General features: G+C 39.2%; 1 protein-coding gene across 1 annotated transcript in view; it reads left to right on the top strand.

Annotated features, from left to right (window-relative positions):
• Nucleotides 1–15,040, top strand: part of ZFHX4 (zinc finger homeobox 4) — a 32,118-nt gene that overhangs the window by 13,619 nt on the left and 3,459 nt on the right. The window contains exons 4-7 of the mRNA XM_009699709.1: nucleotides 2,196–2,329; nucleotides 2,483–2,683; nucleotides 4,620–4,737; nucleotides 5,580–10,970. Of these exons, the coding sequence (XP_009698011.1) occupies nucleotides 2,196–2,329; nucleotides 2,483–2,683; nucleotides 4,620–4,737; nucleotides 5,580–10,970 (5,844 nt within the window). The remainder of the gene's footprint in view (nucleotides 1–2,195; nucleotides 2,330–2,482; nucleotides 2,684–4,619; nucleotides 4,738–5,579; nucleotides 10,971–15,040) is intronic.

The following is a 15,040-nucleotide window of genomic DNA, read 5'->3' as shown; positions in this document are numbered from 1 at the left end:
GGCAGAATTATTTTGTTTTGGCTTCTAAATTCAGCTTGCTGTATAACAGTGTCCGTTTACACCAGCTGAGATTCTGGCCCATTTGTCTTTAAAAAGGGACATTTAAAAAGTGACATATGATAAAGGTAAGAAACAGTAGTCAACTGTTAGATGTTTCTGACAGTTGGAAATGAAGAGAGGTTAATAATTTGAACCTATCCTTCTAAAACCTGAGAAGCAACCTTTCTCTGTTAATAGAGCATGTCACTTTTTTACTTCCCATAATTCTTGCAGTTAAGACATTTAAATAATAGTGGTGTATGATCAGGTAAATACAGACAGGCCAGGGACTATCGCATTATCATAAACCAAAGTGAGTGATAAAATGGTGCCTTAGGCGGTTGCATCATGTAGATTTTTTGCCTTTAAGCATCGCTAGTCCTTCAGGTCGTTGACACGGCACTGGCTGAGCAGTCTAAATGAGGCCTCCAGGATCAGTTCCTGAGAGTGTAAAAATTCAGTGGGGCTCCAGAAAGTCGCTTGTTCAGATATTAAACCAATGTTGACAAATTGGTCATTAAAGGTAGGGAAATATGGCAGGAATAAACTTTAATTTGATCAAGAAGATGCAAAAATTACTGGTCTAAATTACACCAAAAGAAATAATTAGCAACTTAGGAATGAAAAGCAACGTGTGGGGAAATCACCATTAACGTAGAAGTCATAAAATATGTTTATGTTTTTTTTAAAAAAATGCCTTTCAGAAAAAGTCCCTGTATGATTCAGTTTTCAGTTGTTTATTATTGCACCATAAGGATTTCGTATTTATCTTGAAAAATATTCTCTTATTTTACTTTTTTTTAGTGTTTCTCTTGTAATATAAAATATTGCACAAAGTCTATATGAATATAATAATAATAATAAAAAGTTCTTGGTTTTGTCTACAGAAAAATGCAAGTATTTTCTTCGTTCATGTTTACTTTGTTGTTAAAACGTCCATGACCTTATTTTTAAATTAATCCTAGGTTATTCTGCAATGAGGTGCAATTTGTTCATTTATATGAACCTTATGTGGATTGAAAAAAATCAAGATAAATCTTCATGCACAGCATACAATCAGATTACCCCTGGACTATATATTTACGTTGGGTCTGATAGCAATCAATGGTTTAGCTTCATTGCATTTCAAGATGTATTTGCACCCAGTGTCCAGTGATAGTGTCCTCACCCTGGAAATAATTTAGTTGCAAATTGACTGGAAGATGGTGAAAATTGAAAGTTAAAATTAGAAATACTCATAATAAACAGCAGAAAAAAGGTCAGATGATGCCGCACTATGATGAGATTGGAATGGTTGGTAAATGAGGTTTTGTGTTTGTCGTGAGATGTATGTGACATGCCTACCCAATGCTCTTGTAATATCCAGCCTAGCAGAAGAGATTATCTGGCAAATTGACGCTGGAAAGAATTTTCTGATGGACTGGGAAATTAGAATTGCACTCTTTTCTTTGATGTGTGCAAGACTGGGCCGCATTACACAGCTAGTTCAGGCATAATATTAAATATAGTATTTAATACTTAATAGTAGAACTATCTATAGAAAACAATTATATTCTGGTTTTGATCACAAATGCCAGACTATAAAAATTCACAGTGTAAACATCTAAGGCAATCCCAAATGACTGATCTTTGTATATAATTAATATTAAGTTAGCTCTGAAATCCTATTCTCCACAGTATTTCTTTGAAAGCCTCGCTATATTTAGCTTCAGAATTGTAACCAGGCAGGAGTTATCAAAACAGCACAATAATCATATTGCTCAGGCAGTTTAGAAAAGAGAGAGGGTAATTAAACAGCGGCAAATTAATTATTTTGGAAAACAGGATTTTTAAGCAAAAGCTGATTTGTTTTAATGTAATACACATATTCATACTGAGCTGCTAAAGAAAGAACATTATTGATTAATCTTTAAAGGCAACCTAAGGTTATCTAAACAGTAGAGAAGAGCCCATTTTTAAATGTATTTATAGAGTCTCCATCAAGGATAAAAGTGTATTTTCACCTTTGTGATTACCAGAGTTGTTTTATGCAACTACATTTTCCTCAGAAAAAGACCCTCAAAGACTATACAGACCTTTGGAATCACAGCCTCTTGGTAAACCAGGATATTTTTAAAGTGTAAAATATGTTCTTAAAAATTATGTTTCCGGAACAGGAATAGTCACACCAGAGAAGGAACCAAAAGTGAACACTGTGGTAGGGGCACAACAGCTTCTTCTGGCAAAAGAAGAGGATGGTGCAGCTAAAAAATCAAAGCCTCCAGAGGACAATAAATTTTGTCATGAGCAGGTAAAAGAAAATGTAACAATTTAATTGCATTCTAGAAGTCTTTCAAATAACTCAAGAATGAAATAGAGATGATATGCTGTTAAAATAGCAATATCAGCAAGTTATAAAAAGCACACTGACTAATAGCCTGCATCTTAATTTGATTTTTTTCAGTTCTATCAGTGTCCTTATTGTAACTACAATAGTAGGGACCCAAATCGTATCCAGATGCATGTCCTGTCACAGCATTCAATGCAACCTGTTATCTGCTGCCCGCTTTGCCAGGATGTCCTCAGCAACAAAATGCATCTCCAGCTTCATTTGACCCATTTGCACAGTGTGTCCCCTGACTGTGTGGAGAAACTGCTCATGACAGTAAGTGTTCCAAATACTGATGCACATGCTACAGAAACGTACTCGTGCCTCTGGGCAATGTATTTGTTGTGACATAGCATTGAGGTAGCCTGAGGAGGGGAGTGGGTCAGGACTCTTAGGTTCTGTTGCCAGCTCATCCAGTGACAGATGTCCCATGGGAAAATGACTGAGGGTGGATTTCAAAGATGCTGAAAACCTGCAGTTGCTCATTGACGTTAACCTTGGAAAAATCAAGCCTGTCCAAGTCTCTAAGTGCACACCTGCAAGTTGGGTCTAATAATATCCAGGTCTCAGAGGTATTATGACTTCTGTTTGTAAAATAATACGAATTCCCTGTAGAATGTAGTTCCCAAACATAGCAGGATTTCTGTGTATAGCTGGGTTGTACTTGCATTATATTATGTGACATTCACTGTAAAATATCAATAGTGATGCTAATTGGAGGACACAATTATCTTATCGTACAGAATGTCCTGTTTCTTACTTTCCGCCTCTGTATAAAAGATGCTTTAGGGTTTTTTGTGAATAAAATGTCAGTATGAAACAGAAAAGCAAGTCCAAGAACAGGTACCGATCCAGAGAAAGAGATTGCAAAACATAATCTGCATCATCTAAATTGTCCTAGTTGCTGACACCAATATGATCTCTTCATATCTGAACTCTCTGATGACAAAATAAATACCATTTATAGCAAATTTTTCTCTGGGACATTTAGAGTTGTCTACATCTTTTTTTTTTTTCAAGTCCTTCCGTCCCAAATAAACTCAAAGTCACTCCTCTGAGAGGATGCTATTAATGCCATGTTCAAATTACAAATATACTGAGCCCAGGGCTTTTAAAAATACATCTAGAATATTTTTCCAATAGGCAATTGATATGCAAACATACATACATATATATATAATTCTTATGTATCCTAATAACAGTTTTAAATAATTTGTTAAACTGTTAAAAAGGAACAAAAGGTGTTTCTACTCATACCTAGTAATGTATGTAGCTTCCATTATTATGGTAATTTACCACTCAAAAATCTCTCCTACGGATTTTCTTGTTCCCTCTGTATGAAGTAAGGAAGTACTATCCTTATGTTAGAGACAAGGAGCTGCAGCACAGTCTGAACAGATTTACCCAAGGTCATTTAGATAGAATCAGGCAATGCAGGAGTTTGAACCCGGTTCTGCTGAGTCTTAGTATGAACCTCTAGACAATCCTTTGTTTCAGATATGAGTATGTTTTAAAGATCTAAGCAAAAGGAAAGCTAATATTCATGTTGTCTTAACTAAACTGAGTACTATCAGAACCTGTAAGAGTACATCCTTCAAAGATTTCTGTCTGTAATTTGAAAGCATAACACAACAGGTAAAGCAGTCTGAAGAAGATACGTAAGCAACTGAAGACAAGAAAGAGAAAAATCTTGTTTTAAATGGAAATAAGTTGCTATTTCTGTATGAAAATAAACTTATAATTTTCTTTCAAAGATCATGGAAGGTCCAGCATTTGTTTAAAAAACAATACAGGTGAAGGAAAGTGGGAATGCCCTCGGTCAAGAACTGACTGGTGACTATGTCTCAACATGATCTCCGTCTTTGGAGGATGTCCAAGGAGAATTCTCCTGATAAATCCGACCAACCTGACATAGCCAGCAAAACCTTCTTTGTGGTGACACTAAGATCAATGAAATATTGAGTGTATGTAGTTCTATTGCATCACCTTATTGTGGATTATTTTGAGTTGATTCTCCACCAAGGGACACCCGATGCTCTGGATTTGTGGTCTGTCAGAAATCATTATCAAGGACTGAATCAAAATCTTGGTTTAGTACTGGCAGTCTTTGATCCAGATATGGTGGATCTTTTGAATTATAATTTCATCCTGTTGTATAGTATTAAATAATGTGACTTTTCCTGTAATAATACTATATTCTTGTTTTTCAAAGGTCCCTGTACCAGATGTCATGATGCCCAATAGTATGCTATTGCCAGCAGCTGCTTCAGATAAATCTGAACGTGACACACCTGCAACCGTCACAGCTGAGGGATCTGGGAAATATGCAGGTATGCAAGAAAGAATATAGACACGTAAAAGCTAGCTATGGGCAATTTAGAAATAACCCACTTGTTTCTTTCTTAGTAAGATGAATCCTTTTTGACATGTATATAACCCTGGACATGAAAAGAGAAAAATACCAAGGTGCCTGAATTTGACTGACTGTACCCATGCAGAGCTACTAGCATGCATGTGTGTGCCAGACTGTTTGCTTTGGGTAGAGGTAAAATTAAACAGCAGTGTCTAGCCACTTTGAAGGTAAGACCCTCCTTGTTAACCAGTAAATAAGACCCAGTCCTAGAAGACACTGGCACTTTCACCCACATCGATGGTGAATGTTAGGCAAGTGATTCTGCCCGCCGTTCCAATAGTAGGTTTCTTATCCTGGACACGTATTATACTCTGTGCTGGGAAGCTGCTTTGCTACCTCTCACAACGTGCTCCTCCCTCTCTCCTCAGACCACTTTCCTCCTCCTTTCTAATCACCTGTCCTATCTATTGCCCCATTTCTACTCCCTCCCTCCTTCCTACTGTTTATTTCCTTTTCTCATTTAGTGCTCCCATTGTACTGATAAACTCTTACCTTATGACAAAGAGAAGCCCTATGCTACTCCTAGGCCAACTGCCTCTGCCAGTCTGATCATCGTGTTTGGATTTTGTTACTTTTTTTTAACCTCCTGTTGATCCTGTCTGCTTTATTCTCTGGGGCAAGGATGGGTTGCTATGTTTTGCTGGGCCAACACGTGGCACACCAGGTGCCTCTCTTGATTTCTGAATTAAAAAAATATAATTAATACTACGTGCTATTCTCTTCTGCTTGGGTAAAAGACACTTCTTTTTCTTTAACTAGGTGAAAGTCCTGTGGATGAGAAAAGTACCCCTGGGATCGATGAATCAAAAACTGGAATGGAAATTAAGACCGAGGAACAGAAGCCACCTAAGGAATCTACTGAAACGCCAGATTGGAATAAGAGCAGCAGTAAAGATGTAAAGACCACTGACTCAATGACGGATCAGCTAAATGAACAGCAGAAGAAGCAACAGCTCTCTGTTTCTGACCGCCATGTCTATAAATACCGTTGTAATCACTGTAGCTTGGCTTTTAAGACTATGCAGAAGCTTCAGATACATTCCCAGTATCATGCTATTCGGGCAGCTACCATGTGTAGCCTTTGCCAACGTAGCTTCCGTACATTCCAGGCTTTAAAAAAACACTTGGAAGCAGGCCACCCTGAACTCAATGAAGCTGAACTTCAGCAGCTGTGTGCATCTTTACCTGTCAATGGTGAACTCTGGGCAGAAAGTATGGCACAAGAGGATCATACACTAGAGCAGGAAATAGAAAGAGATTATGAGATGGACCAGGAAGGTAAAGCAAGTCCTGTAGGAAGTGATAGTAGCTCTATTCCAGATGATATGGGCTCAGAACCAAAGCGGACCTTACCTTTTAGAAAAGGGCCAAATTTTACTATGGAAAAATTTCTAGATCCATCTCGCCCCTATAAGTGTACAGTGTGTAAAGAGTCTTTCACCCAAAAGAACATTCTCTTGGTCCACTATAACTCAGTGTCCCATCTACATAAACTCAAAAAGGTTTTGCAGGAAGCGTCGAGTCCTGTCCCTCAAGAAACCAACAGCAGCACTGACAACAAACCCTACAAATGCAGCATTTGTAATGTTGCATATAGCCAAAGTTCTACATTGGAAATCCATATGAGATCTGTGCTTCATCAGACAAAGGCAAGGGCTGCAAAATTAGAACCAAGTGGTAATATAAGTAGCGGAAATAGTGTAGCAGGGAATGTTAATAGCCCCAGCCAAGGAATGCTAGAATCTATGAGCTTACCAGCAGTTAACAGCAAAGAAACACATTTAGATGCCAAAGAATTAAATAAAAAGCAAGCTTCTGAATTAATTTCTGCTCAGCCTACACATCACCCACCCCAGTCACCAGCACAACTTCAAATGCAACTACAGCATGAACTGCAACAGCAAGCCGCGTTCTTTCAACCCCAGTTTCTAAACCCAGCTTTTTTGCCTCACTTTCCAATGACACCAGAAGCACTGCTGCAATTTCAACAGCCTCAGTTCCTTTTCCCTTTTTATATACCTGGGACAGAATTTAGCTTAAGCCCAGATCTGGGTTTGCCTGGTTCTGCCACATTCGGTATGCCTGGAATGGCTGGTATGACAGGATCACTGCTAGAAGATTTGAAGCAGCAGATACAAACTCAGCACCATGTTGGTCAAACCCAGCTACAGATACTGCAGCAACAAGCACAACAGTATCAATCCACCCAACCACAACTTCAGTCCCAAAAACAGCAGCAGCAAAGTAGCAAGCTGATGAAAGCAGAGCAAAATACCTTGGTAAGTACAGATTGCCAGATAATAAAAGATATGCCATCATATAAAGAGTCAGAAGAAGTTTCTGAGAAACAAGAGAAGCCAAAGCAAGAATTTACCAATGAGAATGAAGGACTAAAAGAAAACAAAGATATGAAGAAGCCAAAATCCTCAGAACCAGCCATCCCACCACCCAGAATAGCTTCTGGAGCAAGAGGGAATGCAGCCAAGGCTTTGTTGGAGAACTTTGGGTTTGAGTTAGTTATCCAATACAATGAGAACAGACAAAAAGTGCAGAAAAAAAGCAAGACTGGTGAAGGTGAAAACACAGACAAACTGGAATGTGGAACCTGCAGTAAGCTGTTTTCCAACATTCTTATTCTGAAGAGTCATCAAGAACATGTCCATGGACAGTTTTTTCCATATGGAGCACTAGAAAAGTTTGCCCGACAGTACAGGGAGGCGTATGACAAGCTTTATCCAATTTCTCCATCTTCTCCAGAAACACCACCGCCTCCACCACCGCCTCCTCCACCACCACCACCTCCTCCTCCTCCAACTCCTTCTCAGCCTTCTTCAGCTGGGGCTGGAAAAATTCAAAATACAACTCCCACTCCTTTGCAAGCTCCGCCACCCACACCACCACCGCCGCCTCCTCCACCACCACCTCCTCCTCCTCCTCCACCACCACCATCAGCCCCACCTCAAGTCCAGCTTCCCGTTTCACTTGATCTCCCGCTTTTCCCTCCAATTATGATGCAGCCAGTGCAGCATCCTGCATTGCCCCCTCAGCTTGCCCTCCAGTTACCACCAATGGATACTTTATCTGCAGATCTTACCCAGCTTTGTCAGCAGCAGCTGGGATTAGATCCCAATTTCCTGCGGCACTCTCAGTTCAAGCGTCCACGTACAAGAATCACAGATGACCAATTAAAAATCTTGCGGGCTTATTTTGATATTAACAATTCTCCAAGTGAAGAGCAGATCCAAGAAATGGCTGAGAAATCCGGTCTTTCACAGAAAGTTATCAAGCACTGGTTTCGTAACACACTGTTTAAAGAACGACAGAGAAATAAAGATTCTCCGTATAACTTCAGCAACCCTCCTATAACAGTATTGGAAGATATCAGAATAGATCCTCAACCTTCAGCTGTAGAACCTTACAAGTCTGATGCATCTTTCAGCAAGAGATCATCTAGGACTCGGTTTACTGACTACCAGCTTCGTGTCCTCCAAGACTTCTTTGACACAAATGCTTATCCAAAGGATGACGAAATCGAACAACTTTCAACTGTACTTAACCTACCTACTCGAGTTATTGTTGTATGGTTCCAAAATGCACGACAAAAAGCTCGCAAGAGTTATGAGAATCAAGCTGAAACTAAAGACAATGAGAAAAGGGAACTGACAAATGAGCGTTACATTCGAACTAGTAACATGCAATATCAGTGCAAAAAGTGCAGTGTGGTTTTCCCCAGGATCTTTGATTTGATTACACACCAGAAAAAGCAGTGTTACAAAGATGAAGATGATGATGCTCAAGATGAAAGCCAAACTGAAGATTCTATGGATGCCTCCGATCAAACAGTGTATAAGAACTGCACGGTTTCTGGCCAAAATGACTCATCAAAAAGCCTGGCAGTCACAGCAGCAAGCTCTGGCTCTGGTTCTAGTACTCCTTTGATTCCATCGCCCAAACCAGAACCTGAGAAAGCTTCACCTAAACCAGAGTCCACAGAAAAACCAAAACAAAATGAAACGATCTCTAAGCAAACCGAAACAACTTCCCAAAGCACCAAACCAGTACAGTCTACTCCAGTAAACTCTTCTGACCCTCAGCCCTCAGCTTCTCAACCACAGCAACAAAAACAATCACAGATAGTAGGGAGACCTCCTTCTGCATCACAAACCACTCCCGTTCCTTCCAGTCCTTTACCGATTTCAATGACTTCTCTACAGAACAGTCTACCTCCTCAGTTATTACAGTACCAATGTGATCAGTGTACAGTTGCCTTTCCAACTCTAGAACTTTGGCAAGAGCACCAGCACATGCATTTCCTAGCAGCCCAAAACCAATTTCTTCACTCACAGTTTTTAGAAAGACCAATGGATATGCCCTATATGATATTTGATCCCAATAATCCTTTGATGACTGGACAGTTACTTAATAGTTCTCTTGCTCAGATGCCACCACAAACTGGCTCATCACACACGGCACACCCTACTACAGTTTCTGGTACCCTGAAACGAAAACTAGACGATAAAGAAGACAATAACTGTAGTGAGAAAGAGGGAGGAAACAGTGGAGAAGATCAACATCGTGATAAGCGTTTAAGAACTACAATTACTCCAGAGCAGCTGGAAATACTCTATGAAAAGTACCTACTAGATTCCAACCCCACCAGAAAGATGCTAGATCACATTGCACGTGAAGTGGGACTGAAAAAGAGAGTTGTACAAGTCTGGTTTCAGAACACAAGGGCCCGAGAAAGAAAGGGACAATTCCGTGCAGTTGGTCCAGCCCAGTCCCATAAAAGGTGTCCTTTTTGTCGAGCTCTGTTTAAGGCAAAATCAGCTTTAGAAAGTCACATTCGCTCTCGACATTGGAATGAAGGGAAACAGGCCGGTTACAGTTTGCCTCCGAGTCCTTTGATATCAACAGAGGATGGAGGAGAAAGTCCACAAAAGTACATATTTTTTGATTACCCATCACTGTCATTAGCAAAAACTGAATTATCAAGTGAAAATGAGTTAGCCTCCACTGTATCAACCCCTGTTAGCAAAACTGCAGAAATGTCACCGAAGAACCTCTTAAGTCCTTCTTCTTTTAAAGCAGAGTCTAGTGAGGATATAGAAAATTTGAATGCCCCTCCTGCTGACTCTGGATACGATCAAAACAAGACTGACTTTGATGAGACTTCATCAATTAATACAGCAATTAGTGATGCCACAACAGGGGATGAGGGGAACAATGAAATGGAAAGCACGACTGGCAGTTCAGGGGATGCAAAACCTGCATCACCTCCGAAAGAACCAAAACCACTTGTGAACGACACGCTACCAAAATCTGCAACTACACCTACCAATGAGAATACCGATGATAAATTTCTCTTTTCCCTAACAAGCCCCTCAATACATTTCAGTGAAAAAGATGGTGATCATGACCAAAGTTATTACATTACTGATGACCCTGATGATAATGCCGACCGCAGTGAAACTTCAAGCATAGCTGATCCAAGTTCACCTAACCCTTTTGGAGCTAGCAATCCCTTTAAATCGAAAAACAGTGATCGTCCAGGCCACAAACGTTTCCGAACACAAATGAGTAACCTTCAGCTTAAAGTTCTCAAGGCTTGCTTTAGTGACTACCGGACTCCAACGATGCAGGAATGCGAAATGTTAGGGAATGAGATTGGCCTGCCCAAACGTGTGGTCCAGGTCTGGTTTCAGAATGCCCGGGCTAAAGAAAAGAAATTCAAAATTAACATAGGGAAGCCATTCATGATAAATCAGACTGGACCTGATGGGACAAAGCCAGAGTGTTCTCTATGTAGCGTGAAATATTCTGCGCGTTTGTCCATAAGAGATCATATCTTTTCCAAACAACATATTACAAAAGTGAGAGAAACTGTGGGAAGTCAGCTAGATCGGGAGAAAGATTATTTAGCTCCTACAACGGTTAGACAGCTGATGGCACAGCAAGAATTGGATCGCATAAAGAAGGCTACTGATGTGCTAGGATTAACAGTACAGCAGCCAGGCATGATGGACAGCAGTTCTCTTCATGGTATCAGTTTGCCAGCAGCTTATCCAGGACTCCCTGGCCTTCCTCCTGTTCTTCTGCCTGGAATGAATGGTCCATCCTCCTTACCTGGATTTCCACAAAGTTCAAACAGTAAGTCTATAAGGGGATGATTTTCTCATTTTATTAATTTGATCGTCTTGCATAGTCATCATCTCCTTCTGAAACCAAGCATATTATGCATTTGTATCATGCTTGTGAGACTGGTGTGAGTAGTTAAAAAGTACTGCTGTGAGGTGTACTCAGTGCAATTCTTGATTGTTGCTGTAGCCTGGATGATATCTCTGATTTCGTAAAAATAAAAATAAAAATAATTTTAATTGAAATCTAATTGACAGAAATGTTTTTAGTCCATATTAGGTTTCTCTAACAAAAGCAATACAACAACAGCATTGTTATGCTTGCTTTATTTGTTTTGAATGATACTCCTTTAGGCAAAACTTGGGTTAGAATTTTGTACGTAAATTTTTGAATGTAAATATTTAAAGTAACATCTGATGAAGCACAAAATAGTAATTCCCACATTATCGGTTCATCAGGCATTTGGTCCACTGCTTAGACTGGTTCAACCTGTTGTTTAATTCAGAATAAATGTTTAAAATAAAATGCTGCCCAAGACCTTCTATTGTATTTCTGAATATCTGCCTGCTAAGATAAGAAGGCTTTTGTTGAAGGTGATTTGTAATGGCAGTTTCATTTTGATCCAAATTCCAGGAGCTGCTGAGTGTCTCCTACCCCTAGTTTGTAAAGTCATTGCAGACATGTGCCACTTCATTTGGGCTTGCACTTTTAACTGAACACGTAACTCTCTTTTACTGACTGTTTTGACTCTGGTTTGACTCTGTTTTTTGCTCACATTGGAAAGCACTTCCTCTTGCAATAAGTTTCACTGATGTTAGACAATCAAGTTTTCTGCAGAATGATTTGTTTAGTCCTCAAAGAATGAACGTAATTTATTTTCGTGTATTAGGCTCCAGTTTTGCAGGCAGAGTTCATTGTGAGTGCAGCCTTGCAGACTGAAGCTCTCCCTTTCATCTTCTAACTTCGCATATTCATATCAAATACGTGCACAGAAGAGTCAGGGAGCTGGCTAAGACCCCTCACCTCATTTTATCCAGTAATTCCACTTGCTGTTGATCTCTAAACTTTGATTTAGAAAGCAACTCACTTTGGCAAGTAAAGTAGGGGCTTAATCACCAGTGTTGTTCGACATACTAAGACTGTAGCAATGTCTTCTCTGCTCCCCAGCTCTGCTTTGATTGATGATGATCATGTTATTGTTTCCCTAAGTGGTGGTCAAAGCATCTTGTTTTTCTCTTCATTGGATCAGAATGGCTTTCCTTCCACAATGGAGTCTCTGGCTGAGTGCCCTCTGGCTTTTGTCAAACAGTTATTGGCACAGAGAGTGCATATAAAGGAAATATAAAGTTGCTGTATTTCCTTCTTAATGGCGTACAGTGTCCAAGTCCAAAAATGGCTGGTTGTTTGTTGTTCATTAAAATTATAGATATGGTTTCTCCATATAACTTTGCTAAATAGCTTTGGTTATGTTGACCTTCAGGTAAAATGGGCGCCAGAAAAATCAGGCTTTGTCTATACTACTAAATGAAATTTACTTGGGAAGATATTGCATTTTTTTATTCCCCAAAACAGGAAGTCCCCATGCAAAGTGAGTCTTGGGAATGGTCATGGGCCCATGATAGCCTCTCAGTTGTGCTCAGGAGTTGTTTAGGAGAATGCTGGTCGGCCCAGGCCAAAACAGTGCCTCTGACCATTCTTACTGTTTAACTTTACAGATGGTTTAGTTTCAGTTTTTGGGAAATGTTGCCTAGTACTCTTTAACTTGCCAGCATCAAAGTAGCCTCAGAGTCTGTTGATTGTCCTGTTAATAATACAAAAGGTATTATTACAGGCCAACTGGTCCATAATAATTCAATTTTCAGATTTTCTAATTTCCACCAAATATCTCTTCTTTGAGATAAATTTAAATCATTAGTGCCATAGCATACACAACACACTGCCAATTGAGATGGATTTTTACCCCCTTTCATCTTGCATCTTCTTAAGGTTAATTAGTCCATTGTGGGCAAAGCCCACTGTGTAAACTAGCTAGTAGAATCTCGTCGTTAACTTTTTCTTCTGCCGTATGCTAAATAGCCCCTACATCCCCCTTTTGTTGCCTGGCAAATACTTGCATGCATAAATCTCCATTCCCTAATGATACATAATGGAGCAGTCATAGTAAGTGGAAAAAAATAAATTATTTTAATCATTCATCATAGAAAAAACCAGTAATATACTCAGATGTTCTCCAGTACGTGCTCAACGCTAGTATTTTCTGCACCTAATTAACCCATTTCTATTTTCCTCTCTACCCTGCTTTGGCTGACAGTTCACATTCCTTTTTGATGCTAAGAATTGTTTAAGAAGTATCTTTTTGGAAGCAGACTTCCAAGCAAGCTTTTCTTTGGCTACAGTTCTTCTAGCAGCACTTATGTTCTCAGCCTGCAGGACAATGGTTCTGCACCATTCTTTGCATGAAGGATTTTCTGAAGGTAACTCCCTGATAACTCACTATCCTGTACTTCAAGTCTATTTTTTGTGACTCCTACTGCAAGTGTGTTATTTCTCCTCTTTCGGACCCACTCCTGAAAATGCACTTCAGAAGAATTCTCACTGGGATCCCTTATATTCAAATATTTACCTGTTTTCACTGATGCTTACAGGGTTGGTAACTGTATTCCCTGTGGCAAAGCCCATCCATTCTGTCCTATGTGTTGGTTTAAAGGGCAACGTCATTGTTAGTAAGATCCTCACTTTTAAAGAATATGTTTGCTGTTTGCTAAGACAGGGAACTAGTGAAACTATAGCAAACATCATATTTAAAATTCTCTTTTGTGTTTCTCTCTACTCATGCTAGGCAGAGAAATTAGCCTGATTAGTTTCACTGTCAATAGAAGTTTATGAGGGATTGCACTTTCATGTTCTTACATCCAGTATTGTTTATGGGTTTCCAAAAAGGTGCAAAACCCAGCTAAATTCTGAAAAATGCTGTTATTTTTAAAAGCAATATTTGCTTGTACAAAAGGTTTGAAGTGGAACACTTGAAAATAATGCTAAGTCACAAAAGGTGGAAATATTCACACTACAGCTTGCAAAGATTGTTAGATTTGTCAAAATGAGAGCTTCGTTTCTGAAGAAAAGATCCATTAACTTTAAATTTGGTTATTTTGTTCTAAAACAAGTGATTTTTAATGTCAGAATTATTGTGTGGTTCTAAGATGATAAGTCGAAGAATTCTCTCACCTGTGGGATACGTTTCTCTAGATAATGTAATTATACCATCTTGTGGATATCAAATGCTGAACAAGGTCTCAAAATTACTGCTATGTTTGCTCAGCATAATTCCTAACATGGAGTTATTTGGTGGGATTCTCGTTCATACAGAATTTTAGTTCCAGCTCATCTTTGTTCTTCAAGTCCCTTCTTATTTTCTAGGTAACTGTAGATAGAAGAGTTCACCTGCTGCTGTCAGCTGTTCTTAAAATTCACATTCTCTTTTCTTCTTAGCTTTGTGTTTTTGCCTATGATCCCTTGCAGAAAACTAGTGCTTCATCTTGCTTCTAGCTATTAATACTGGTTCTATGAACCTTTTAATGTCATCTTCATTACCATAGGTTCTTTGCACATCACTTAAGCCTCGGCTGCCTTGAAGATTCACAGCAGCTTTTTCCAAGAATGCACACATCACTGGGTAATATGTACTTAGTGGTTTTTGAAATCTTATCAAGAGAGAAATTTGATTCAGCAGCAATTACTTTCCTTCTTATTAGGGCACTAAATTCTATTCTCTGTTTGCTTTTGGCCCACTGGTAGCAGTCTCATTTTTATATATTTAGCCCTCTGATTCCTCCAAGTGAAAGAGAAGTCTTTCCTCTTTGATAGTCACTTAAAAGAGTTAGCAGGATTAAAATGTTTCTTCATGATTAGTGAATTTTCTATTCTACATCTCTCATGTCTGGAAATGGAACATTAGTTTCATCAAGTTTTCTTAACTTAGTTTTGGAAACCCTCAGTTCCACTTTTAACTTCCAATAAAACAGGTGGATTTCACTATTTTATTGCAGCGTGTCTGTGGATTTCAAGTAAATTCCAAGGAATAT

This window comes from Cariama cristata, unplaced genomic scaffold, assembly GCF_000690535.1.
Source record: "Cariama cristata isolate BGI_N322 unplaced genomic scaffold, ASM69053v1 scaffold27684, whole genome shotgun sequence".
In the NCBI taxonomy this organism is placed as follows: Eukaryota; Metazoa; Chordata; class Aves; order Cariamiformes; family Cariamidae; genus Cariama; species Cariama cristata.
The sequence above is the reverse complement of the archived record's forward strand: the minus strand, read 5'-3'. Positions and strand labels throughout refer to the sequence as shown.